The sequence below is a fragment of the Typha latifolia genome, chromosome 1, assembly GCF_019914945.1.
Source record: "Typha latifolia isolate L0001 chromosome 1, TyphaL0001v2, whole genome shotgun sequence".
Lineage (NCBI taxonomy): Eukaryota > Viridiplantae > Streptophyta > Magnoliopsida > Poales > Typhaceae > Typha > Typha latifolia.
In genome coordinates, this window is record NC_133086.1 from 8,150,741 (window position 1) to 8,177,537 (window position 26,797).

The 26,797-nt window shown below is 34.9% G+C and overlaps 4 protein-coding genes across 4 annotated transcripts; 2 read left to right on the forward strand and 2 right to left on the reverse strand.

Moving 5' to 3' along the window:
- Positions 1–1,115: 1,115 nt before the first annotated feature.
- Positions 1,116–6,560, reverse strand: LOC140780506 (triosephosphate isomerase, cytosolic). Its single transcript, XM_073126117.1, has 9 exons — positions 6,379–6,560; positions 6,054–6,129; positions 5,748–5,871; positions 4,776–4,860; positions 3,971–4,103; positions 2,979–3,073; positions 2,238–2,316; positions 1,942–2,024; positions 1,116–1,362 (listed from the first exon to the last, which is right to left on the reverse strand). Exons 1-9 carry the CDS (start codon positions 6,415–6,417, stop codon positions 1,327–1,329), a joined length of 750 nt encoding a protein of 249 aa, XP_072982218.1. The 5' UTR covers positions 6,418–6,560; the 3' UTR covers positions 1,116–1,326.
- Positions 6,561–11,098: 4,538 nt separating this feature from the next.
- On the forward strand, positions 11,099–14,490 carry LOC140784301 (replication protein A 70 kDa DNA-binding subunit A-like). The gene is made up of 2 exons (XM_073131655.1): positions 11,099–11,658; positions 12,013–14,490. Exons 1-2 carry the CDS (start codon positions 11,378–11,380, stop codon positions 14,327–14,329), a joined length of 2,598 nt encoding a protein of 865 aa, XP_072987756.1. The 5' UTR covers positions 11,099–11,377; the 3' UTR covers positions 14,330–14,490.
- Positions 14,491–17,876: 3,386 nt separating this feature from the next.
- LOC140793992 (outer envelope pore protein 16, chloroplastic) lies at positions 17,877–21,846 on the forward strand. Its single transcript, XM_073145801.1, has 6 exons — positions 17,877–18,120; positions 18,198–18,249; positions 19,571–19,602; positions 20,019–20,052; positions 20,174–20,241; positions 21,533–21,846. The coding sequence occupies exons 1-6, from the start codon at positions 18,007–18,009 to the stop codon at positions 21,671–21,673; spliced, it is 441 nt and encodes a 146-aa protein (XP_073001902.1). The 5' UTR covers positions 17,877–18,006; the 3' UTR covers positions 21,674–21,846.
- Positions 21,847–22,566: 720 nt separating this feature from the next.
- LOC140780783 (very-long-chain enoyl-CoA reductase) lies at positions 22,567–26,495 on the reverse strand. Its single transcript, XM_073126540.1, has 4 exons — positions 26,322–26,495; positions 26,166–26,205; positions 23,110–23,864; positions 22,567–22,827 (listed from the first exon to the last, which is right to left on the reverse strand). The coding sequence occupies exons 1-4, from the start codon at positions 26,388–26,390 to the stop codon at positions 22,759–22,761; spliced, it is 933 nt and encodes a 310-aa protein (XP_072982641.1). The 5' UTR covers positions 26,391–26,495; the 3' UTR covers positions 22,567–22,758.
- Between the last annotated feature and the right edge of the window lie 302 nt (positions 26,496–26,797).

Genomic DNA, 26,797 nt, shown 5'->3' on the forward strand with positions numbered 1-26,797 from the left:
AGTTTAGTATATTTTTAACTTCAGTATTTAGTCCTCTTTATGGTTTTTAACTAAAGTGCAACAGTTATTTTTTATCATATTTATCACACTAGAGATCGAATATGAAGATCCTCGTTACAAACAAAATTATAAAAGATTAAATGAGCTTTCCATCGCATCTATAATAATACTGATAGAATTTGATATAATAAAGATACAATAAAAATATAAATATATTTAATATATATGTTATATTTTTATAATTAAAATTTTTGATCATATTATTTTAGATGCTTGAAAATTTTATTCAACTCTCTACAATTTTATCTCTAATGATAGTTTTCAAATTCGTCCTCTAATTTAATTAAATATAATGAGACTAATAGAGCCCCATACCTTACTCGGTGTTTACCAACCAATAATTTGAACTCTAGCCAAAAGGTGTTCTTCCCGGTTTCAACTAACTCTAGAGCTCCTTCCATATCCCATTCCTTTGCTCTAAGGTGTTCTTCCCGGTTTCAACTAACTCAAGAGCTCCTTCCATGACACATTCCTTCCCTGGAACAATTCAATTTTTAGGCCACCAAAGTTCGAGGGTTTGTCGATGATGATCTTATCGACCAGGCAGGCTTTAGGTTTCCTAAACCGGATGGTGTGTTCATCTTTTGGGGGATGGTAACCTCCATGCGACGAACTCCGAGAAACTTCTTACCCCAGGATAGGAGGGATAGACTTCGCGTGTTAAATTGTTACGTAATGGACCAATAATATATATTATACATTTAACAAAGATAAACTTTGAAATATATTCAAATGGACAACGGTCTTAATTAAGTTTCAGGAAGCCTAATAGCCTGAATTGATTCACTAAAAGTGGTATGGTGTTAAATGCTAAGTAGAATTCTTAAGCTTTTCTTTACTTTTGCGACAGAAACGGGCTTCGCATGAGTCCTGACATGGTGCTGGCTAATTAGACAAGAACTCTTGACAGCATACAACGTAGAGATTTCTCCAATTTCTCTTCGGATCCATGTGCAGTAAGCAAATTAACTCATCGATGCATACAAAGACTAACAGAGAAAGAGGAAGATCAAAAAGAAGCTACTGAAGGTAGACTTTAAGTTGGCTCAAAGTGCTTCAGACGAAAATTCTCAGGTATTATTCATATTATCACCCTGTTGTTTGCTTCACTTCACAGTAAAGGCAAGATACAACACAAAGATAATAACAAGTAGTTTCAAAACAAAATTAACAGAGTTTACACGGTACAAGCTCTATTTTGACGCTTTCAAGCATATTCACCTCGGGTGGAAAAAGCAAGCCTTGAAGCAGTTTAGGCTGATGACTTCATGTAGCTGATTTGATGATATCGACAAATTCCGGCTGGAAGAAAAGCAAAATTAAAATGAGATAACAGTATGCAAGCATTAAACAGATAAGTTCGGCTAACATGTAGTTCCGATTTTCAAAGTATTAGTATGTGAAAAATGAAACTATATGCAACACTAAATCTAACTTGATGTGGTGCTATGTAACCAGCTTGGGTTTTTTAATTCAGAAAGGATTCTTGGCAAGAACTTTTCAATTGTACGATCATCTAACTTGGTAATTACTAGCTGAAACACAAGAACTACAAGTAAGCCCTTTGCTGTTAGCTCCAAAAGCAATTGCAAGGTGAACTTCATGGAAGCACCTTTGGATACTATGATGGGTATATTGTGTGTGTTGGGCGATATTGTGGATTTCTTATCCTCACAAATCAGGTGAGTATTCATCCCTTCATGGAATATTAATACCAAAGAACTTCAATATACATATCATGCCGCAATCTGGACAATGAGAAGGTAGTAAAGCATGATACAATTCCTAAGCAGTGATCAGGAGTTTGTTACCAGAGATATTATGGTTTACTTTCATCTAATTATTTGAGGTGTCTTAAGGGAATTGAAAGAAATAGTAAACCTTCAGAGAAGCACCACCAACAAGAAATCCATCAACATCAGGTTTTGCGGCCAACTCTTTGCAGTTTGCTCCATTAACAGAACCTGCAGACGTGGCAAGGGTTGATATCTCCAGGTCACAACATATTATAAACATGCAAATGAACAAAAGTTTCATACACTCTGGAACCCACATATAGAAACAATGTGCAGTTAAATACTTTTTATTTGCTGCTTGAGTGAAGTTACAATGCAAAAATCTCTATAAGAATTTATAACATTAAGGATTAGAAACTCCTCTGCTCAAGGAAAGTATACCTCCATATATGATCCTTGTTGATTCTGCAACTTGAGCACTCACATTTTCATGGAGCCACTTCCTTAAGACAGAGTGCACCTGGAGGTAAAAGGGAACACCACTAGATTAGATGAAAACTATATATAATCAAATTCTGGAGGAAATGTGGAACAATACTGGCATTCGCTTGCATGAGCTACAAAGGGTACACTATCAAAAGGTAAGAACTGTAGACTTCAGTTCAGAATACTGGAGTACACAGTATTCCTAGAAAATGAATAAACCAAAAGGCAAGCTGCTAATTACATCTAGAAATAAGCCTGTCGGAGCACTTAAATGAAAAGGTTGACTTATTTGCTACTTGGACAAGTTGAAAGTGACTTAAACAAAGCTTTCTACCAAGTCTGTTGAGCTGTATGTATTGGTGGATCGCTTCAAGCTCAAGCTGCTCATGAACAGGACATATGACACCAACCGGAACAATAATATCAAACCACCTTCTTCTAACAAAAGCATAAGCAGCATATGTAGACTAATCAGAGATGACCACTTTGTTGGGACCTACTAGGAGTGAACTAGTCAATAGGTAATGTGTTGGATAAAGACAAGGCCAAGTATTTATGAAAATGACAGCCTTGATCCGGCAAGGAAAAAATTGGAGCACAAAAGATGAAGAACACATTTTAAGCAAGAAGAATCATTCTTCTCATTATTAATTGAAACCATAGCCTGATGCTAACAATTACTGACATTGAACTTACTTCTTGAGCCTGAGCTGGTGTTGCAACTTTACCAGTTCCAATAGCCCAAACTGGCTCATAGGCAACAACTACATGGGTCCAATCTGATATTCTATCTGTAAGAGAAGAAAAGTCAGAACATTTACAGAGAGCAGTATATGCAATGGAAAGAAAGAATACCAGATACTGTAGCTTTAAAAGAAAGAATTCTTTAAAGGACATTTTTTCCCTCAATAAAAAATGTTAGTCACCTCATCTATGTTTTTATTAGTATATATCTATGTATATATCCATGTTTTCCTATAATACGTTTCTTGTTCAGCTTGACCATGCCTTGTTCTCGGTTATTTTGCTCTTAGTAAGATTAGAAACTTTGAGTTCCATTAAAAAAATATATTATTTTGTTTTTAATCCTATTCCAGATATATTATTTTCTTACTTCCTCAAAGTTTATTTTACACAATCTTTCTTGGATTAGCTAACAAGCCAAAGTGCCAAACCATTAGTCTTCCCTATAATCTAGAATAATTCTATGTATCAAGGTATTTTCCTGAATGTTTATCTGATATTTATCCCAAGAAAATAGAGTACGTGGATGAAATATCGTGTCCATGTTCATATTTAAAAAAACTGGAGACTTCAATGAGATAAGGTAGGTAGATCAACTCCATCAGTTCTTTCTTGTTCTGAGTCCAAAGAATAGCAATTATAACATATGGTGGATTCCAAATGCTAATCTCACCCTAAGCTGGAGACTTCAATGAGATAAGATAGGTAGATCAACTCCATCTCATATAGTTCTTTGTTGTTCTGAGACTGCAATAAAATGTTTATACACAGTCCAAAGAATAGCAATTATAGCATATGGTGGTTTCCAAATGCTAAATCTCATCCTAAGCTGGTACGTTTTGGCTAATGAAATCCAAAAACTTGGCGGTTGGAAATGGGGAGTAATAGACTGATTTTAGGCTTTTAGCCAAGAATGCAAAATTTCATTTTCAGTATGTCAGTACCTGCAATTGCTTTTGTTTGTGCAGCAACTACATCCATAGTAGCCCCTGCCTCTCGTTGTTCAAGAGTTTCACCAACACAAGCGATTACCTTCAGACCTTTAGAGAGTGCATATGCAACTTTATCTCCAACAAACTGCCATTAGACAAAACAAAAGATCATTACAGATGAAAAATCTGAAATTCCGAAAGTTTAATCAAATCAACATATACATAAAAGTTAAGCAACATTCAGCATGGGCATTTACCATCCAAAAGGAAAATACCACTTTGTTAACTTGGTAGACAACTAGAGTGCCTCAAAACCCTGAATTGTCAGGGATTCACATGCAAAAGAGTATCTTACTTCCAAATACAATCACTCGCTATTTTGCAACAAGTAGTGAAATCAAGAATGATAGGAAAATTGAGAGAAAGGCCATATCCTCATAGGAATAAACATCAATATATATTTTTGGAAGCTTTGGCTACTTCCACTGTGAGATATAGACAGGTAGCTAATTACTAAACAACCATGAATATTGAATTCATTACTATTAGAGATAATTTGCTGCTGAATGTTATGCATATAATAGAGTCCTGCAACTACATAGTATGCAATCATTTTTTATCAGGCATGGCGTCTGCCAGATGTAACAGAACCTTCAGGAGATATGAGATGTGTATAAGGAATAAATAACTGAATATGTTGTAAAGGACAAGATAATGTACAATATGACAAAAGGCATGGGACATCACATGCATCTGCTGCATAAATATCCTCAGTATATAAAGATAAATTTTCAAAGATTCGTTCAACGAAGCTTACTTCATTTGCTTCACCCAACAAAAGCCTTCTTTCAGAGTGTCCAAGAATGACCCAAGGAATGTCAAGATTAATAAGCATTTCCGCACTGCATGAACAGAAATTGACAAATTAAAACATAAACCACAGAAATAGCAAGCAGATTAGCATTATTTTCTGATCAAAACCATGACGAACACAATGGCTCTGTTCATTGTAGAATCTGAATATATAAAGAGCATGTAATTTCCAATTTTCCTCAGTAATCTTAACATGACGGCAGAAATAACGAATTGTGGATTTGCAGCATAGGCTCACATCAAAGCTGTCGCAATAGCCAAGTGTAATTGATTGATTCAAGGTTCTTAGACTATCTTCATATTCATCTAAGAAACTAGAATCAGCTCTACATATATAATATACTTCATCGAAGCATACTAGAATGCAGAATAAAAGTAAGCACCCATCCCAAAGGACATTAATACTAGAAATCAGAATGCACCACAGATACAAAATAAAATAAAATGCAGAATGAAAAAGGAGTATCCATGCCAAAGGGAGATTAATTATGACACTCCGACCAAAGCAACTAGCAAAAGTGTCCGAATCCACAATCTGTTAGGAATGAAATCCTCTATAATTGGAATGAGCATCGATTCAGGAAACCAAATACTCCATAGTTAGAATGTCTATCAACTATATTGGGAATGTGCTAATCAATCGGGATTAATTTCACCATGTATAGCATAATCAATAGCTGTATTATAGGTAGTATTTCCTTATAGAAGAAATTTCTGCATGTATAAATAATGGCAATGTCAATGTGTAATACAAGCCTCTTGGCATATTCTTCTCCGTTCTTCTTTCTTGCTTTTCCACATATAACAATTTAATGGGATAATTAGAAAAAGATACGTGAATCTACTTTTACTTAATACACCACAATAGATCATAGATGTAAAATAAGGTAATGATCTAATCTTAGTCAGATCTTACCTGATCTCACCAGTAAAAGCCCCTCCTTTCTTTACCCAGCAATTCTGAGCTGCTACTTGGAAGTCGGGACGCAGCAGGCTCTTGACCAGAGGAAGAAAAACATATGGAGGGCTGACGACAACCTCTACAAAGATGAACCATTTGCAAAGTATTACTAACGCGAGTAAAACCTAGCATTCTATCCATATAACCAATCATAGGAACGAATCCAGCAATTAAGTCTTAAATAAAACTACAAAACAAAAAGATTGAAGAAGATCAAGTTTCAAAAAGAATCAAATACTATCAAATGACTCGATTTCTTACCAACAATATCAGTAGAGGGGACTTCTGCATCATTCAAGCTGGTAACAATCTTCTTGACTTCCTCGCTAGTCCCATTCTGCACAAGCATCAAAATCATGATCTTGGACAGTTCAAATCGGATGAAGATGAAAAGATTCCATTTTGACCAGATGTCATATACTAATCTTTGATCAGTAACTAAAAACACCAAAACGATCCAAGAAAAAACAAAAGCAGCTCTACAGGATTCTAAAATAATTTTTTGTGGCAAATCTTGAGATGCAAACATCAACCGAACACCAAATCTTGTCTCTATAAAGATTTTAGCATGAAGTGGAGAAATTACGCATTTCCAGTTGCCGCCGACGAAGAACTTTCTAGCCATTTCAACAGCTGAACAGAGGATGAGACGATATTTCGTTTGGCCGTGGATTAAAGAGGAGAAGGATATAAAGAGATCCTGATAACCTTCTGACAAGCGTAAGTACAGAATTACCCCCCGAGTTGCCAGATTTGGTGGTCCTGCTCGAAGGCGGGATTTTTTTTTACATTTGTTATTAAATAAACTTTAAACGGGAATTTACAATGGTATTTTACAAATCACACATAATATTTTACTTATTTTATAATTCCATCCTTTAGTTTTCTCTATAATTTTTATTTAACAACCCCGATATTATTTTGACTAACTAATAAAATACTCTAATCACTATTTTTCTTCTCTCTACTTATTATCTGAAGAAGATACAAGTAATTTAGATATTTAAAAATTATTTTATATATTATAACGGATTAAATTAATTAAGAATATTAAATAAAAAATTTAACAAAAAAAGTAAGGGCCAGAATATAAAAACTCAAATATGAGATGTGAATCACAATATAAATAAATATAAGGTGTGATTTGTAAAAAAATTTATATGTATTACTAAACTTTAATTTGTAACACTTAATATTCTCACCTATATGTAATACTACTAAAATTAACGGTGAGACTCGGGCTACATATAAAAACTATTTCTTTTAACCTTTTTACCTTTATATTCTCTCAAATTATAAATAAGAGAAAAATTTTGGATTAAAAAAAAATGGGAGACTAGATCACCATTGCCCAACTATAAGAAATAAAAGATATTTTTATTTCCAACTTTTGCTTTAGGGAGGACACGTGTGAAGAGAAGCTTGAGGATTCTACTGTCGTTCGATACAGCGCACAGCGTTAATTCAACAAAATGCCAAGTGTGAATACCCCATTGGTTGAGAGCCAACAACGCTATTTGGTGCTGCAGTTGTGTGTAGCGGAACTCCAGTGGGATCGTGGCGGATCGAGAAGAGTGGGAATCTTGCGTGGATGAATCCCTTCCAGAAGGTGCGAATCTCGCGTGGACGATCCCTTCCGAAAAAACAAATACCCTCGTCTCATGGTTTTATTACAATTGTGCCACTACGCGATCAACCGTCTACGTTAATTTCTCACTGTAGCCATTTTTAGATTTTAGGGAGTCTCTAGATATTTCTCTCTTCTTTTGTTTTTTTGGCTCATAGGTAGGGGTGAGAACAGGTCTGATTAACTCCGACCTGACCCGCTATCCGACCTGATTCGAATTGGATTTGGATAAAAAAATTTCTATCCGATTCGGATACGGATAGAATTTTTGAAAAAAATTCGGATACGGATTCGGATACGGGTCGGATATATTTTTCGGATTCGAATACCGATATCGGATATCCGTTTATCCACATGTATTTTTTAAATGATTTACAGTTTTTAGTTTGCTTATTTAAATAGTAAATATTAATATTATTACTAATAATACATTATATATTATTTATAGAGATTAATTTCTCTAATTTTATAAATTTGACATACAAAAAAATTATTTATCGTAAAACTCTTAATAATTTTGTGTTAATTATATATAAATAAAATATTATAATTATTTTAAATTTAATCAATATCCGTTTAAGATCCGAAAATTATCCGTATCTATTTAGTTAGAATATTGTTTTAAATTTTGCTATCCGTCCAATATGTGTATCTGAATTTGTATGTCGACTAAAAATATGGATCCGGATATGGGTTGAGCACTATCCGATCCTTATTCGATCCGTTTTCACCCCTACTTAAAAAAATAGCTACTCCCCTCTCATATATAAGTTACATAATTAATTTAATTCTTACAATAAATATGCTAAAGAAATCTAAATTATATAGATACAACACTCTAATAAATATTAATCATAATATACTAGGATAGATTCTAATCGCAGTGGGCAATCAATTGTATGGAATTTTTATACTAGTGTGTATCGAGATGTTAAAAACTTTAAATGATTAAATCTTATTTAATATGAGCAGTAACCTTTTAATTTTATTTAATTTGAGATTACTATTGTAACTTAGTGATTAGTTCTACTAGTTTATAGTCACTTGTACGATCCCACCTGGATATTAGAGTTAATAGTTTATAAATTTTTTCTGTCAAAATATTATACACACATGATTTAGGCTTAATTTGTCCCTGATTTTTTTTAAGAAGAAATGGAAATTATATACAATTAAATATTCTTAAGAAAATTTAAAATTATTTTTCACAATGAGCTTAAAGAAAAAGTAAAATCCAATTTAGAAGAGTAAGTCCTTTTTAACTTGGCAATCCAACTAAAATTCCTTTTGTTTCTTTATTGTAAACTAGAGAGCTAAATTATAATAAAGGGAAAGTGACTAGTATAATAATTTTTAGATTAAATATATTTTGCTATTCCATACTTTATATCTGAAATCACATTACCACTAGGGGTGTAAACGAGCCGAGCTTGATCGAGCCTAGCTCTAATCAAGCTTGGATTGAAATTAATTTCGAGTCTGTTTTTGTGATTAAACTTGAATTGAAATAATTTCGATCCGAGCCAATTTCGAGCTTAAACGAGTTGCTCAATTAGTAATTTCAAGCCTTATTAATTTTAAATTATTTTCGAGCCTGAGCAAGCTTAGATTAATTTAGACTTGAATCAAACTTAAAATAAAACCTAATTCAACTATAAAGATATAAATATTATTAAAATATAAATTACAAGCAATAAAGATAAGTGGGTTAGAAAACGACAAGCAATCAAAATATAAATTACAAGTAATAAAAATAATTGTGTCAAAAAACTACAAGCAATCAAAATATAAATTACAAACAATAAAAATAATTGTGTTAGAAAATAATGGCTGAAATTCTGAATGGGTGAAAGAGTTTTGATGGTTTATATTAGTTTGATATTACTCATATTATATATATATTCGAGCCTTATCGAACTGACTCGATAGTAATGATCAAGTTTGGCCTAGTCTATTTTCGAGCCGAGCTTGATCGAGCATTATCGAGCCGAGCTCGAGCTGGCTCAATTATTTTGACAGCCCTATTTACCACTATGTACTTTTAAAAAATCTCAAAGCGGTCTATATATTTATGAATAAAGTGAAACCATTAGTTTTTATAGTGTCATAATTATTTTGATCATTTTGACGGCTCAATTAAGTTTGACAGAAAAATTAATAGTCTCACTTTAATTATAAATATATAGTTTGATTTGAAACTTTTTAAAATATAGAGGAGTAAATTAATTTTAAGCATAATACAAGATGATAAAAGATTTAAGAACCTCAGTAGACTGAAGTTGAAGGGGAGAGGAGGGACAGCGTAGCACATAATTTTTCCAACGGCTTATCATCTATTAAAATAATTGTGTTTAACTCTATAAATGATAGAATGATAGACTGGCTCACGTTAAATTAATCAAATTAAAATTGTATTTAGTTTCTTTTCTGGAATGAAGGCTTTATAAAGTAGCTTTGTAGAAAGAAGAAGACAACATTGATAGTCAGTATACTGGAAGAAAGGATTGTCTTTTGCAAGGATGCAACTACAATAACTCTTCTATTTGTATTATTTTTTAGCAGGATTAGGGGGTGTAATTAAGCCAAGCTTATCGAGCCTATCTTTGATTAAGCTTGAATTAAAATAATTTAAAGCCTAGATTTATAATAAATTTTGAATTAAAATTATTTTTTAATTCAAACTAATTTTGAGCTTGAGCTTAAATGAGTTAATCAATAAGCAATTTCAAGTCATGATCGATTCAAAACTGATCAAACTTGATTTAGACTGAAAAGAAAGCTTAAAGTAAGGCCTAAATGAATTGTAAAAATATAAACTAATAGAAATCTAGGTGTATTTAAAAATGATATGATAAGACCATAATTCAAAACTAAATTATAAAAGATTAGAGTTCATTACTATCCACTTAAATTAAATTTAAAACATTATATATAATTATTTTGAGTCAACTTGATTCAGCTTGCTTACGATCAAGCTCGGTTCAAACCTATTTTGAAGATCAAATTCTGTTTAATTTATTTTTGAGTTATCTTGGTCGAATCGACATGATTCATAATATAAATAAAAATAAAAAGGAAAAAAAAATAATTTGCACCATTTGGTTAGGCCAAATTTTAGCTTTTATTTATACCACTTTAAATCCTTTGTAGTTATAATCCATAACAACCAAACCAAAAGAATCAAAATACTCTTTTAAGTTCACAATAACAAATTAAAATTATTATTTTTAATATACTTTTTAATTTTATGCTCATTCTGTCTCAATTTTTTTTTTACTTGTATACTTTGAATATTACAAAGTTAAAAAAATATAATAAAAACAAAATAACATTTCTTACAAAAAATTATTTTCTACTTGAGTTTGGTTTGGAATAGCTAAAGATTATTCATAAATTAAAATTTCAAAAGTTAGACGACACAAAAGAAAGTTAAGGTGACATATTTTACTTTGTTTCCTCTAAAATTAAAATAGCATTTTGTTAAACCCAATTTTAGCCATCCAAATGGGCCAAAATTTCAGAGATGACCAGTCATGAACTACATTATAGTCTAGGGGCTTTATCGGCATTTGACAATTTGTTGGTATTTTTTTCACTTAAGATATTGGCAGTGGATCTCGAAGTTCGCAAAAATCGCTTTCTGGCGCCTTAGTTTCCCTCTCAAAACTCTCTCGGTGGCGGTTCTCTCTCTCTCTCCATTTCTAGGGTTCGGATCGCCCCCGAGATATCTAATTTTTGTTGCCCTTTCTCTCGCTTGGTTCTTCGATTCTTATAACGATTCCTTCGTTGATTTTGAGTTTTCTTCCAGTTTTTATCTCAATATCTTTTTAGGGTTTGAAGAACTCCTTTTCCTCGCTCGATTCTTCTGTGATTACGAGCTCTCGTCCTCTTCCGATCTCGATCTTGGTATCTCCCTAGGGTTTCTTTCATTTGGAGCTGTTGATAAAGTGGGGAGCGGATGGAGATGGCGTCGGGCGATCTGACGCGAGGCGCAGTGGCGGCGATCTCGGAGGGTGGGGCCGAGGGTATGCGACCGGTGCTCCAGGTTTGGGATCTGAGGTTGGTGAACACGGCCCAGAGCACCACGGAGAGGTACCGGATGCTTCTTTCCGACGGGGTCCACATGCAGCAGGCGATGCTCGCCACACAGATGAACAGCGTCGTCAAGTCCGGCGCACTGCAGAAGGGATCCATCGTGCAGCTGAATGAGTTCATCTGTAATGTTATCCAGGGTCGGAGGTAATCTCTCCTCCCCTCCACACACACTCTCTCTCCCCTCTCCGTGCTGCAGTATGCATGCTCATTTGGGAATTGAAAGTTGCAATTTTGCTTATAAAGTAGAACTGTCGATGGCTTTAAGATAATCGGCTTAGACATCAGGTTAATGCTTCTAATTGATCTTACCAAAGGAGTCTTTTCTTTTTCAAGAGTTGTGCTAACCGATGATGAAAGGCGTCATTTTCTGTTAAAACTTTTAACAAATTCTATGTGTGCTCCATATGTTCTCAATCTTGCTGATATTTCTTTAGAGATTGTATGCACTTATGACTTCACTTTTTGTTGGGTCTTCTCTCTGTGGACTATGTAAAACAGGATCATAATAGTGATCAACTTGGAAGTCTTGCGCGGTGAAAGTGCGATGATTGGGAACCCAAAAACCTATGACAATGGTACTTCTGGCTCACAAGCCCGTGTTCCAGCAGCTCCTCAGACATCCAGCATAGAACAACCAGGTAAAAGTGCAGGAAATTCTCAAGTGTATGGTGGCCAGGGTGGAGCTTCTGTGAATCCCAAGTTGGAGCCTATTTCAAATAATCCATCTGTTGGGTCATATGGTAGTGGTCCCATGATAAGTGGGGTCACGACAAATGTCAATAGCGTGCACCCATTGCCTGAACAGGCTGCCCGGAACTTTACTGTCTCACATCCACCTGGTGGAAATCAAAATGAAAGGTTCTCAAATGCTGGACCAGTTGGAGGATTTAACCCTCCTGGTAGTACTTACATGCGCCCAGCTCAGACTACATACCAGCAGCCTCCTCCACTATATGTGAACAGAGGGCCTATTGCTAAGAATGAAGCTCCTGCACGTATAGTTCCAATCCGTGCTTTAAATCCTTATCAAGGCAGGTGGACAATCAAGGCGAGGGTGACTTCAAAGAGTGAGCTTCGACGCTACAATAATCCTAGAGGGGAGGGGAAAGTCTTCTCTTTTGATCTCCTTGACTCTGATGGTGGAGAAATACGTCTCACTTGTTTTAACACGGTAGCTGATCAATTCTATGACCAGGTTGAGGTTGGAAAAGTCTACCTGATATCTAAAGGAAGCTTGAAGCCTGCGCAGAAAAGCTTTAATCATCTCAACAATGAATTTGAAATATTTCTAGAGTCTACATCAACAATTCAGCCTTGTCCAGAGGATAACTCTATTCCGAAACAGCAATTTAGTTTTCGACCCATAAGTGAAATTGAAGGCATTGAGAACAATTCTATGGTGGATGTGATTGGTATTGTTACATCAATAAGTCCAGCTAGTACAATAATGAGAAAAAATGGTATTGAAACACAGAAAAGAACTCTTCAGTTGAAGGACATGACTGGTCGCAGTGTGGAGATAACTTTGTGGGGAAACTTTTGCAATACAGAAGGCCAGCAGTTGCAGAGTATGTGTGACTCTGGTGTATTTCCTGTGTTGGCTGTAAAAGCCGGGAGAGTCAGTGATTTTAGTGGAAAGTCTGTGGGGACAATCAGCAGTAGCCAATTATTCATAGAGCCTGATTTTCCTGAAGCACACAGGTTGAAGGAATGGTATAATAGAGAAGGAAAGAATGTGGCTTCCCTTTCAATATCCAGGGATACATCATCCATAGGAAGGACTGATGTTCGGAAGACTGTCTCACAAATAAAGGATGAAGGTTTAGGAAGAGCTGAGAAGCCTGATTGGATCACGGTGAAGGCATTAGTTACATTTGTGAAGGTTGATAATTTCTGTTACACAGCTTGCCCCCTGATGCTAGGGGATAGACAATGCAATAAGAAGGTTAATAATAATGGTGATGGTACATGGCACTGTGATCGCTGTGATCAGAGTTTTCCTGAGTGTGATTACAGGTACCTACTTCAGTTTCAGATCCAGGATCATACTGGAACAACGTGGGTTACTGCATTCCAGGAATCTGGTGAGGAGATCATGGGTATTACTGCAAAGGAACTTTACCTTTTGAAATATGAAGAACAAGATGATGTAAAATTTGCAGGCATTCTACAGGGTGTTCTCTTTAATAAATATCTTTTCAAGTTGAAAGTTAAAGAAGAGACATTTAGTGATGAGCAGCGTGTGAAATCAACCGTAGTTAAAGCTGAAATTGTGAAATCATTGACAGACAGCAGATACCTTCTTGAAAAGCTTTCCCTTGAGGATCCAAATGCAGGTTCAGAGATGCGTGGGAATTTTGGTTCTGGTGCAGGCATATCTAGTACTGGATTTGGAAGTATAGAAAACAAGACTAGTGTTCATTCTGCTGCTAGCAGTGTTGGCGTCAATGTTGGTGTCGACAGATATAGAACAGAGCCTGCAAACCAATTAGGACAGCATGTGAATGAATATGGCAGCATCATGAATCATAATATTGGGTCAAGGGGGCCACAACTTTTCTGCAATAGCTGTAATTCTGCTGGACACAGCATCCATAACTGTCCAATGGGCATGAATAGGCAAGCACAGTCTTTTGGAGAGGGTTTTGCTAATAGACCGCTGAATGCTTCAACTGGCAACAGCATTGATTCAAACATATGCTTTAAATGCCAACAACCTGGGCACTGGGCTAGAGATTGTCCAGGTCTTGGTGCAACATATGGAAGTGATGGTGCACCAGGAAGATATACAAAGCAATATGTTGGTGGTTATTGATATTCTTTCCCTGCTGAAAACTCACTCTGCAGACCTGAAGAGCATATTGATACTGTTTCTGTTGCTATTGTTAGGTTTTCTGTGTATATTTGGATTAATGTTTACCTTGGCTAGAAGTTCTTTTGAGTTTCAGTTGCCAGCTACTGCTCTTTGCTAATCTATTATTAGAAGGTTTTACAGCTAGGTATATCTTTTTTGGCTCTCTCTTGTAGTATATATTTTGCATTTCATCTATTCCATGGTGTCTTACTTTCATCTGTTTTGCAGGCAGCTCTCTTTCATGTGCATTTTTCTCAACTGAAATAATTATTTGATAGTTCTGATTTGGACATTTGTAGATGCCTAACTTGCTCTGGGGTTAACCTTGCTATTCTGTCAACTTTGAGCTGCACTTAAATCTGCATTAAAGTGGTGAATTGTATATTTGTTTTTGATAAACTTTTTTTTTATAAACATGGTGAATAGTATATACTCTGATCTTTATATTTACTAACAACTTGTGATTGGTCTCAGCAAAAGCCTGCGTGTAATGCACTTTTGCTGTTTAATTAATATTCTTCATTGCTTTGTTGTTTTGGATATCACTTGTCATTTTCAATTGTAACTTATGAGCTTAAAGTACAACTTGCATCGCATCAAGAATCATGTTATCAAGCTGGCTAAACTCACTTTGCATTCTTTACAACACTAGTACCATTTTTCTATTTTTTTTTATCACCTTCTGATGCAATCTCCGTGCTATTCCGTTGATTTTACCTTAGTAACATGAAGCTTTTACGATTATAAATAAATCAATACCAACAAAATCGAAGTTTTCTGTTAATTAATCATCGTAATCATGCTAAGCTATGATCATCTATCTGATTCTCCTCAAATGATGATAACAAAGATACCAAGACTAGTATGTTTCCAGAAGAAATAAAAAAACTTACCTTTTCTTTTGAGCTATTTGATTCGTTAATAACAAATGAAGTCCTGAGGACTTTTGTATGCGCTTTAGGATGTGCATCCACCTGTACGACTTTTGGTGATATTAAATTCTAATAGTGAGATTCTTTATGTACTCAAATACCATTCAGGTTACCTAAAGGTGGCATTAGGTTTTGAGTAGGCCTGATGACTGTGTAATCACTGAATTATTGGCCATCTTTAATATGCCTGAAAATTTCCTTCCTATTTTTGTGAGCGTTAATTGTTAGCAACTTGTGATACAACTGATTCTTGCATTATTTATCAGTGGGCTGTCTAGTTGTGCTGAAGTGTTTCAAGATGAAGGTTGGGTTAATGCAAGGATTAAGGTGGTTATATATTGCTTAGTTGGAACTCTTATCTAGTTGTCTAGTTTATTTGTGATGTTTTGGCTCGAGTGGATGGTGATCATGGCAATGAGTAAAGCTGATGGTCGTCTGCTATTTATCTCGAGTCTGTGGGTTTTTCCTTCAGATTGTGGTGGACATGTGTTTGTGAATTTTGTGGCTAGAGTTCTGTAACTGTGTGGCAGTCAAATAGGCCATTTTTTTCTCTGAGTCTGTCCTACATTTGTTAGTTTGGTTATAATCCCATGTTTTCTTCTTAAACTTTTCAAGCTTTCTCAATTTCTAGTGACTTAGAGCTCATATTGTTGTGTTTCATGTTCTGAAAAACTTTGATCCTTTCTCCCTTTCCTGCAGTTTGTAAATATAGATGCCAAAGAGGGGACAGGTAAACCCTCTTTGGCTGGATAATAACTGGTTTTTTTTTGTAGATTCCATGCACTTTTATTTTATATTTTTCAGGTCAATCCCTGATTGGTAAACAAAAAGTACAATTCAGTGAAATCCTTTTGGGGTTTTCTGTAGATTAGTTAACAGAACAGGTGAACAAGTATTGCTGAAAGTTTGTGCTGGAACATTCATTTCTTTTTGGTACCTTGGAGTCTTTTGAGATGCAAATTCTCTACAAATATCCCATATTCTAACAATTTTTTTTTTATTGGACTCTTGTGAAAGATTGGATGTCAAAAGAGTTTCTACCCTTACCGAGTTACAGGCGTTGTTTAGTGTATAATGCATGGAGCTACATGAATTTTGTTAGTTTTTGGATTTGCTTGGTATTAAAAGGGCACATATTAATGCGGACTGGAATTATACTCGTCACATAGCATTATATGTTATTGAATTCAAAAGAGACTATACACACACACACACACACACACACACACACACACACACACACACACACACACACACACACACACACTAAGGGTACAATATTTTTTGAAAGGGCTAGTTTGGTAAAAAAAAACTCATAAGAATATAAGATTGCTAGCTACTTCCACAGAAATTGTATGAAAATGATGTTAAAGTCTTTCAGGGTAGGTCCTAAGACAATGGCTTTGGATCCTCTCCCAAATTAATATCGAAAATTATTGAGACCGTTCATACTTTCCTCCATAAATAGTCTTATAACTGTAGTTTACGTGACTATATTAAAACTATATCATATCTAGTTTAACTAACATAAACTATTTTAAAACAAACTTATTAGAGGGTCAGGTATTTTGAAACTTATTGGACAAATAAGCGAGTTTATAATTTTCTAGAAAAATAGATAAAATCATCTTTTGATGAAAGGGATTCACTACCAAAGTCGATAAATATTTACTTGGATATTTTCTCAATATTATTATACGTTATTATCGTGTTTTAATTATACAAATTAAATAACTAACCTAAGTAATTTACTTCAATACCTCTCTAAAATTTATAATCTTAACCTAAGGAATATAATAGCCAGTTTTTATTTCTCATCTTGGCTTTTTTATATCGATTCCAGAATCACGTTACCTAGAAAAAACATACTAGTAAATAAGATAACTTTTGGGTTACAATTTTTTTTAATTCAGTTAAATATGATTGTGAATTTGTGATAGATAGAGATAGACTTCAATTTAAATATTTTAATTTAAATCTATCTTAAACTAATGAGAGATATATATAAATAATTAAAAAATAATTAAAAAATAAAATTTAATTAAACTTTCATCAAATTAATTATAAAAAGACATCGATATCCTTATTACATATATATATATATATATGTATTATTTAATAAATTATTAAGATAATATAATTGTTAAAAGAGTAATATATTTTAAAAACAAAAAATTTCCTATTGAACCGGTAATACCTTTTAATTTTTTTTGCATTTCTAATTACACACTTGACAATCTTAACGGTTAGATTAGCATATTTGATAAATAATCCATGGCACTATTCCAATATTATAGATGAGTAAAAGCTGTGGTCACAAACATTCTACCTACCAATAAGATGATGTGCATAATCTTATCCGTTGATTTGTTTCTCTTCTCACAATTAACGAACAAGATGATGCCACATATAAAATATTTTGTAAAAATATTTGTGGGCATAAATAGCATTATTTCTTACTGGATACATCTAATAGAACACACCAAACCATTAGATGCGGTGGCAACTCCTCAGCCGTCAAACCCACCCCGTGCCAAAGATACCCCCCGGACCCAGCCAGAGGAAAAGTCTAAAATGCCCCTCCTCTCTTACGTCACTACTCACCCGTCTGCCGCTTCTTCCGCTTCACTCCACTCCCGTCCGTTACAAAGCTCGTGAGCTCCTTGCGGATCTCCCACCACTTCGCCAGAGAAGAGAGCAGCGACAATGCCGAGGAGCGTCTTCGCCGGATCCATCTCCTCCCCCAAGATCGACTTCGCCATCGATATGGGGAACCCTTTCCTCAATCGAACCGTCGACGGATTCATCAAGATTGGGGCGGTATTCATCTTCCCTCTCTTGTCCCATTTCGTAAATGTTGTTAGGGTTCTGAACGATCGTTGGATCTCTTTTTGTAGGTTGGGGCTTGCAAGGTCGTCGCGGAGGATACCTTCGACTGCCTGAAGAGAGGTTAGCTTCTTCTCTACCGTGAATAGATGTGGAAGCAATCGGGGTGTGTGGTTTTAGCTGAATTTATTGTTGTCGACATGAAAAGAATCTCCTTTGGATTACGCATCATGCCTGATCAACTAATTGCATCCGTTGGATCAAAACTATCTCTACGAAATTGTTCAGGATCATTCGCCTTCTTGCATGTGGTGATTCCGATCTTTGGACGATGGCTTCACTTGTTAAGCCTTAGGGCTCATGGTGTGTTTGCTTAGGAGATATAAAAGATGGAAACTAAATTAATTATTCCATGGGCCCCAAACCGAATGCCATATTCCAAAAGAGAAGAGTGGAGGTGGGATGCGATTACTGTATTGCTCTTATATAAGAAATTAATAAATTTAGATATATATATATATATATAATTAACAATCTTAATTATTTAAAATTTATTTTTAAAATATTATTTTTATTTATATCTTATTATTTTTTTTGACAAAAGGCAGAAGCCCTGTTTCATTTATATTTTATTAATTATTAATATTTATGTTTCTTTAAAGTATTGCTATTAGAAAAGCTTTAATTTTTTTTTATTATGCACTTTTATACTAACTTGATCCTATTATTTCTATTACTTTTGTGATTATTTTGAATTGAACGATGACTAATTTTGATAATTAATATTTGTTAAAAATTAAAATTTAATATCAACTTCTGTACTTTTTTCTTAAAGTTGCATTTAAGTCGCATAGAAAAAAAATTGGTGTCATTACCACCTATCTCTTGATGAGGTGGAAAGAACGAGAGAAGCTCTCTCAGATACTGAGGATAAGAGTGTATATTTGAACTTTGCTTGTGGTTCAACACTGTATATTGCACTTTTGTTTATCTGGTGCCATTTTACAACACTTCGCAGACTCATAGCTACTCATGATTCATTCTCCACAACTTCAATGTGGGACATTTTGTTCCATGTAACTTCCTGTGATAAGAACTATAGTGCTCATAGTTTCGGTCTTGGTTTTGGTCCCTAAAAAAAAAATATATATATATTAGGTCGAAACGGAATGATTTTTGCCTATTGTCGTCCAAACTAAATGTCAATCAGAAATCTTGATAGTTTTGGCCTTAACCAATGAGTTTCGGCTTTAGTTTTTATTAAGTTTCAGCCGTTATTTTTTCGCCTCTGGATGAAACTTCAAACCATTAAAGTTTTATTCTTCCCTAAGGAAAGTATATATATCGTGCTTTTGAAATTTTAAAATCATCAACAGTTTACCTTCATATGTCAAATCCACCATTTTCAGTCACATAAAATGCAACTTCTCTGTTTCTTCTGCAGGGAGTGTTTCAAAAAGAAAAGCCGAGGATGCAGTAAGTATTCCATGATTTTCTTCACTTGTTTGCACCTTCAAATTTAGCTGAGGTCAGTATATCACCTGCTTACAATATAGTCTGGTACAGTTGGTGCCCAATGACTTGTATATTACTATTATAAATGCAACATCATGCTCTACTTCTCTCACCAGGTAAATGAAATTGTACTGTTTGCATAACTTATTGCAACTAGTTATATACAGTGCAGTCTCATTTGATAGTCTAATCCGGTATCTTGTTATAACAAATTTCGTTGATGCTGTTGTATTGAAATATAGCCCTCATATACATCAGCATGCTATTGTATAATACTACATTTTGGTGGTTCCACTGAACCGTCATTGGGGGAAGTGATTTATTTAGTTTGCAGTTTGTTTGCATAATGCCTGGCTAACACTGCATAAACTTTGCAGTTGAAGAAGATGTGTAAGGAAGGTGCATATTGGGGTAAGATTGACTTTTCTTTCAAATTTCTTTCAAGTGAACTAATAAGCATAGCACAATAGTTCCTAATCATCTCGAGTCGTGATTTTGACCTTTACTTGCTTGTGTCTTGTTCTTAATACAGGGACTGTAGCTGGGGTATATGTTGGATTGGAGTATGGAATGGAGAGGATCCGTGGCAAAAGGGACTGGGTAATGTCTAATTATTCAATTGAGAATCTTTTCATATCTTTGCTTTTGGATTTGGGATTCCTATGCAGACTCATGTTTAATGATTAAAAATTCAATTTGGACTTTGCAAATGCAAGCATCATTTGTTTGATTAGATAAATCCAGTCCAACTAATAGCTGTGGAATTTAAACTTTAATTATTGCATAGATGTTCTTGAATAATATTGTTGTCATTAGGAATGCTTTCAAGCCATTAGGTTTCAATATCGATTCACTTTTGGTACTATGCAGAAAGGATGTAATGGGCCATTTAACAAGATTTGCTTATTAGTTGTTATAGAAAATATATCAGCTTGCATGAGATTTGCTGATATGATTAACCATGTAGAACTGGCCTTGTCAATCTAGTATGAAATTAGAATGGACATGGCATCTGATAAATTTTATTCCTTGCTTTTCTCCACGATGTGATCTAAGCTTGAGGCTTTCTAATGTTAAAATTGTCTGAGCCTTGGCCTGACTTGGTGCCTATTGTCAGTGTGAGTCTTAATACATTTCCCTTTTCCTATTTTCTGTTAGTTCTTCTGCTTCTTTTTTGTCTCTCCATTCCTAACCGTCAATGTCCTTTATTTCAACACCCTCTTCTGATATAGATACTATTGCTGATCATAGACGTTGAGTACCTAGATTTAACAATAATAAATGCTGTTTTATTTCCTTTTAAAGATTTATTATCTATTCTTTCATGTGCTGATCGGATATTAACTATGGACAACAGGAAGTATAAAATAAAATAAGTAAAGACTCATACTATTTATAAGGAAATGTATCTGCCTATCCTTTACAATTGTGTAACAAAAGTTCCAAGAGAAGAATCGTATAACAATGAAAAGGATGGGCATGAAATGGTCATGTTCCTTGATGACATACATATCTGGAACTCTAATATAAAATCCCCAGAATACCATCAAAGAATGCAAATGCTTGTCATTAATCATTTACTACAAACTCTGACGTTGATTTTCAAATATCTTCTGAACCGTTATATATGGGGTAAAAATTTGACATCATAAGATTGTCATTACTGTTAACCTTCTGTTGAATAAATTGAACTTCAGCTGTTAAGTTGCATTTTCCACTTAGGGTTTTATACCCAAAACCTTTCATGCTTATTGTGCCATAATGCATGTACACGAGTTGTTGGGAATGACTGCTTAACAGTAAAAATATTTGATGACATAGAGAAGATGTATGAAAGTATCTGATTCAGAACTTCAGATCACAGCTTTTTGATTCGCTTTTGTGATTGCAGAAGAATGCAATGGTAGGGGGCGCCCTTACTGGAGCAATAATATCTGCTGCAACCAACAATCACAAGGACAGGGTTATCAGGGATGCGATCACTGGAGGTGCTGTAGCTACTGCTGCTGAGTTTCTCAACTACCTAACTTGAAAGATGTAATATATTAGCACGCAATAAAACTAGAACTTATGAATGGATGAATTTCAAGTTTGTCTCATTTCATAACAATCATCACTGATGCTGGTTCTGTCTTAATTGCCTCATCCAATGTGGATTATTCTGAAATTTTTCAGCACAATATGAATCTCTACATTTGGGATCAAGTTCTAGGCTACAGGAGTAAGGTTGAATGCAAGTATAATTAAGCTAATGCGAAGCTTGTTAAGGTTATGAAATATTCACTTTACTCTTCTGCTGCAACACAGATAGACAACTTTTTTGGTTTTAGTACGCATTGATGCTTCATTTTAACTGTCCCTTCAACTACATGAAGGCAGAGAGTTACTTAAATGTAGCTATATGTGGCTTTTAAGCTTCTTTAAGTCTCACGGCTATTGCATTCACTGTCATTGATATATATCATATTTGTCTCTTCTTTAAGTTTTTCCATTTATTGACTCTTACCCATATTTCCTTATTCTCTTGCTAAAGTTTAGACTCACAAGACATTAAAATGCAGTAGTTTTGAGCCACGATTGAAGTCATTAGTCTATTTGAGAAAATGTCATTTTCCAACATAGTAATGCTGAAAGTATTTGTAATTTCCTTTAGTTTCTTAGTATTAATTTAAACCATAACTGGGTTCTGCCCACTTACTCTCGAAAAGCCAAATAGTACAGTGCTTCTGAAGATAGAGATTGAGAAATCAACAGTTAAGAGGAGCAAAAAGGATGAACATCTCTTTAACAGAATCAGCATGCTTGTGCGATCCATTCAGCCTAAGAGGAAGAGAACATTTTGTTGTGGCAGTTTATTAGAGCAATCAACCATGGCCATAAATTTGGTGAAATAGAATAATTGCTACATAAGAAAACCCCAAGTCATGAAAAGTTGCACAATTGGAAATAAGGAGCTGCCAAAGGTACACAAGAAAGACAATTATCTTCAGGCAGAGAAGAACAAAGTGATGTGACCACCAAAAGCTTCAAGTGCTTACAGAATACAGAGATCCTACACTCTTTCAAGTTCTACAATGAAAAATATATATTCAACATAGAAACCAACATGGGAACTTCTCAGAAAAATGGAGGAAGAATCACCCAACGCCGAGGGTACTTAGGTCTTCCTTCTTTTCCATCAAATAACTGCAGATGAAGAAAGATGATAAGAATTACATGAAAAAAACTGATGGGTTTTCACATAATGCAAAGCTAAATAGCACTATTTTGCCTCAAGAAAGTGAAGAGAAGAGGAACAGTAACTAGTTTTTCTACTTTAGGTCAACTACCATGGGGTTATCCAAAATAAATAGACTAAAAACACTGAATAAAAGAGGCATTTGAAAACCATGAGGATTGTTACATGCATACAAGAATGCAACTTCAGCCCTTGTATGTAATGGAGAGAGATCAGCAATAGATGTTCACCTTTTTCATCCGACGATGCTTTGCAAGGGCCCAGTTGGTCATAATAAGTGCTGCGACGACAAGGAACACATATCCTGCTACTGTCTGCGTAGCAATGTTGAAACCAAGCCACTGATAGATCTCTGTCGTGTAGTTTGCACAAGTCACTATGTTGAACAAGAAGCCGTAGGGAATTTGATACCCACCATTGCCACTAGGGCTTCTAAGGCTCCTTAACAGAAGATGGCAATAGAAATTTGATACTTGACAGACAAGTCCAAAGGCAAAACCTATCTTCATCTGCAAATCACTCACGGGTGAATAAAGTGGATGGTTAACATAGTAAGCAATGTAAGCCGCAAAAGTCCAGTAATAGGCACAGTTTCTGAACACATTGGATAGAGGTGAAGTGGCATGGCTGAATCTGTGGACAAAAAATGTCTCCATGATACGCTTGAAGTAGTGAAAGCACCAGTAATACATGGCATATGTTTGGACTGGATGGATGATGCGCTCATCCTCATACCCAAAGTACTTGTACACAGGAAAGTAGTAAAAGATGGGGTAGATAATTAGAGGGCCCAAGTATTCCCAGAAGAAAAGTGTACTGTATGAAACCTGTGGACCCAGATCTTTAAACACCACAGTCAAACTATCAGCGTTCTTTTCACAATAATCTGACAAATTTGCCTTTGGATTAAGGACAACTGGTTTCCCGCTGGTTCCAGGTTGCAAGGGAAGGGTAAACCGCTGTCTGGAAGGATAGTACTTCTTTCCTGTATAAAAAAGGAAGGAATTGTAAATGACTGCACATAGAATAAGGTATGCAATTACATATATACATATATGCATTCAACAACAAGCATATATAATATTAAAGTAAGAAGCAAATGCAAGATGTAGCAATCAATAAAACTACCCTGTTACAGGCCTGATATATCCCAACAAGTACATTAACAAACCCACCTTTTGTAAACCATCATCTTAAACGAACAATTCAAGTGCTTATGTTGTTTATGCATGCTTGATAGCATCATTAGTTTGATTTGATCAGAAAATTCCAAGCTACGTATCATTGGGAAATGCAAGAGAATGATTAGTAACACTTCCATTCTTGTCAAAGGCATCTAGATTTTCTCAAATTTTATAGGAATGACCTAGCATAGATAAAAATGATGCATCAATAGGGTAAACCTAACTTGTGGTGTATCAGTGGGCTGTGGAGTGCGGCTTGGTTGCTTGTGATGCATCTTTTCTACTCATTATTATAATTAACCAGAAGGATTAATTCACCTACTTTTCCACCAATAAATCTCTACCATATACTACGCTATGAATGCAACTGGATATGGCCCCTTTCATGGTTTGATTATGCCATCCTTTTCTCCTGAATCTTACCATTCTATTTCAGAATAGGACAATTTGAGCTTCCATTAAATCTGACGACCATCAGATTTTTCTTCACGACCCACATTAGTGGCTTTGAGTCGAATCGATCCGTTTGAATTTTCCTAGGTAATTAATGAATATTTAACTAAATGATTTTTTGTGCTTCAAGAAAAGCAGAATTCTAGTTCTCTTGAAATGTATATATCAAATGATTGCTCAGGATAATTGACATAGACTTTCTCCCCACTCATCAAACTAACCTTTGTTGTTTACTAAACTTTCCAAATAAAGATCATTTATATATATAACTTTTAAATGAAATGACCAGCAGACCTAAAAAACAGAACACTATTGTTAGCTCACTGATTTCTAGAAGTTACTAATAAGTTGCATTGTTCAGCTAGAGAAACTCTCCAAGGTTTAAGCATACAGAGTTTATAAATTATCATGTACTTGCTTTAATGAAATGACTATCATACCTTGAAAAGGCACACAATTTTCAGCCAACCACTGTCTAAAATAAAAATTAGAAAAGCCTATACTTAATGCATAGAATGCTCTCTAACACGAAAATATGTTATTGTGTATGAAAAATTCATCTATAATAGATGCTCTCTGAAAAAAGTGGCAGAACTAGCAAAATAGTGTAATAGTCAAGCAAAAAAGTAAGAAGTATGATCTTTGACACAAAATCCATAGGATAAAAAGGATCAAAAGAAATATCATACTAGTAATAGCAGCATTTACAAATTCGAGCGAGAAGCAGATTCTTTTCATTAAAATGTGGTTAAAGAGGAGCAGTTCCACATTTACAAGAAGCGCTTTGGGCAAATGAAAACTGCACAAGCTTGATCTAATTTAACAAAAATCATACATTATTCTATTCCACAAACACCTTCCACCAAACCTATTAATACTTGCAACTATCTACCACCAAAATTTGTTTACTCACATCTGTATACCTGGTTCTGAGTTAAACAAAATACAATTCTGTCAGTTCCTGATTAATGACAAGTTGACAACTCAATGAGCCTTTGAGACCAGTTTAGTGGCAAGTCTCATCAGATTGCGAATAGAAAAGAGTTGTCTATCCTCCCAACCTGAGGATTTATTACATCTTTATGTTTAATGGTTTGACCCCTGCACCACATTAACTCATTATCTTAAAAAAACTTCATGGTGATTTGATCAATTACTGGGGTGAGGTACGTATGCTCCTAAACAGCTAATCAATTACTGGGGTGATGTTGGTCGAATTAGTAGTGGAATTACATACAAAAATTCATTAGGTGGTGAAGGAGAAAAATATGTAGATTTGACGTACTCAGCGAAGAGGAAGAAAAATGCCCATTTATCTTGCAAGATAAGTAAATGAACGTTACAATATTTGTGCAATGCCCAACATTTTAAGATGATACTGGTGATGAACTCTAATTTGTTTAAGGAAAACTAAACTAAAGGTTCTTTAATATTAATTCAAGCATGCTTCACAAAGATGGTGGCCAAATCTTTTGCATCCACTAAAAAAATTGTAAATCTTAGCTTAAGCAAAACAAGAATCAATTCCAAAAAGAAAAACAAAGAAAAGATACAACAATTGAATCATACCCTTTCTACACTCTTATCACCCGAGACATAATAACATAAGAGAATGTCAAGATCTAGCAAAAGCTACTCATGATACTTACTTCGAGCATGCACTGCCTCCTGCAAGTCCGTCACAGTGGCCTGCAAACCCACCAAAAGAGCAACTTTTGCATCATCACGTAAACCAAAAGTACCAAGAAAAAGGAACACCTTTCTGTATTCAGATCAAGTCAACTAGCGAAGGAAAGAACACCTACGGAATCGTCGAGCTCGATTCCACCCTTGATGACCTCTCTACCACTGCGAGAAACCACAGCCACCTTCATCTCGGAAAAATCCCTTCAGCCCGAGGCGGAGAGAGAGGGATACGTTAGCTTCTGAGGGCAAAACCGATGGCCTTTTTAACGGGCCGTTTCAGGTAAAGTTGGGCCGGACATAGTAATCGACGATTTTGTGGTCGTGAGTAGGAGAGCAGCCCTCGATTGGTTGACAGCAATCAAGTTGCTCTCATTGTTGGATTCTCTAGGGGCAGGAATATAATCTCTATGTACACTTGATTTTGTCAAGTAGATACTATAGAATTTTTTTTTTCCTATTTAACTGATAGATATATAGATCCAGGGATTCAAATTAATCACCTCTAAGAATACCACGAAGAATCACCAATTATTCAAATAAAATGGATACTGTGGATTTGGTCAACCTTGGCTTTGTTTCAGCTTAAACAGACAAA

Coding starts and splice junctions, on each gene's coding strand:
- LOC140793992 (XM_073145801.1), top strand. CDS start 18,007: ATGCCGAGGAGCGTCTTCGCCGGATCCATCTCCTCCCCCAAGATCGAC. Junction 18,250..19,570: donor CTTCGACTGCCTGAAGAGAG/GTTAGCTTCTTC, acceptor TTTCTTCTGCAG/GGAGTGTTTCAAAAAGAAAA. Junction 20,053..20,173: donor TAAGGAAGGTGCATATTGGG/GTAAGATTGACT, acceptor TTCTTAATACAG/GGACTGTAGCTGGGGTATAT.
- LOC140784301 (XM_073131655.1), top strand. CDS start 11,378: ATGGAGATGGCGTCGGGCGATCTGACGCGAGGCGCAGTGGCGGCGATC. Junction 11,659..12,012: donor AATGTTATCCAGGGTCGGAG/GTAATCTCTCCT, acceptor TATGTAAAACAG/GATCATAATAGTGATCAACT.
- LOC140780506 (XM_073126117.1), bottom strand. CDS start 6,417: ATGGCTAGAAAGTTCTTCGTCGGCGGCAACTGGAAATGC. Junction 4,861..5,747: donor GCTTTTACTGGTGAGATCAG/GTAAGATCTGAC, acceptor CTGTTCATGCAG/TGCGGAAATGCTTATTAATC. Junction 1,363..1,941: donor TTGGTGGTGCTTCTCTGAAG/GTTTACTATTTC, acceptor CTTTTCTTCCAG/CCGGAATTTGTCGATATCAT.
- LOC140780783 (XM_073126540.1), bottom strand. CDS start 26,390: ATGAAGGTGGCTGTGGTTTCTCGCAGTGGTAGAGAGGTCATCAAGGGT. Junction 26,206..26,321: donor GAATCGAGCTCGACGATTCC/GTAGGTGTTCTT, acceptor GTGGGTTTGCAG/GCCACTGTGACGGACTTGCA. Junction 23,865..26,165: donor GGAGGCAGTGCATGCTCGAA/GTAAGTATCATG, acceptor TTTTTTATACAG/GAAAGAAGTACTATCCTTCC.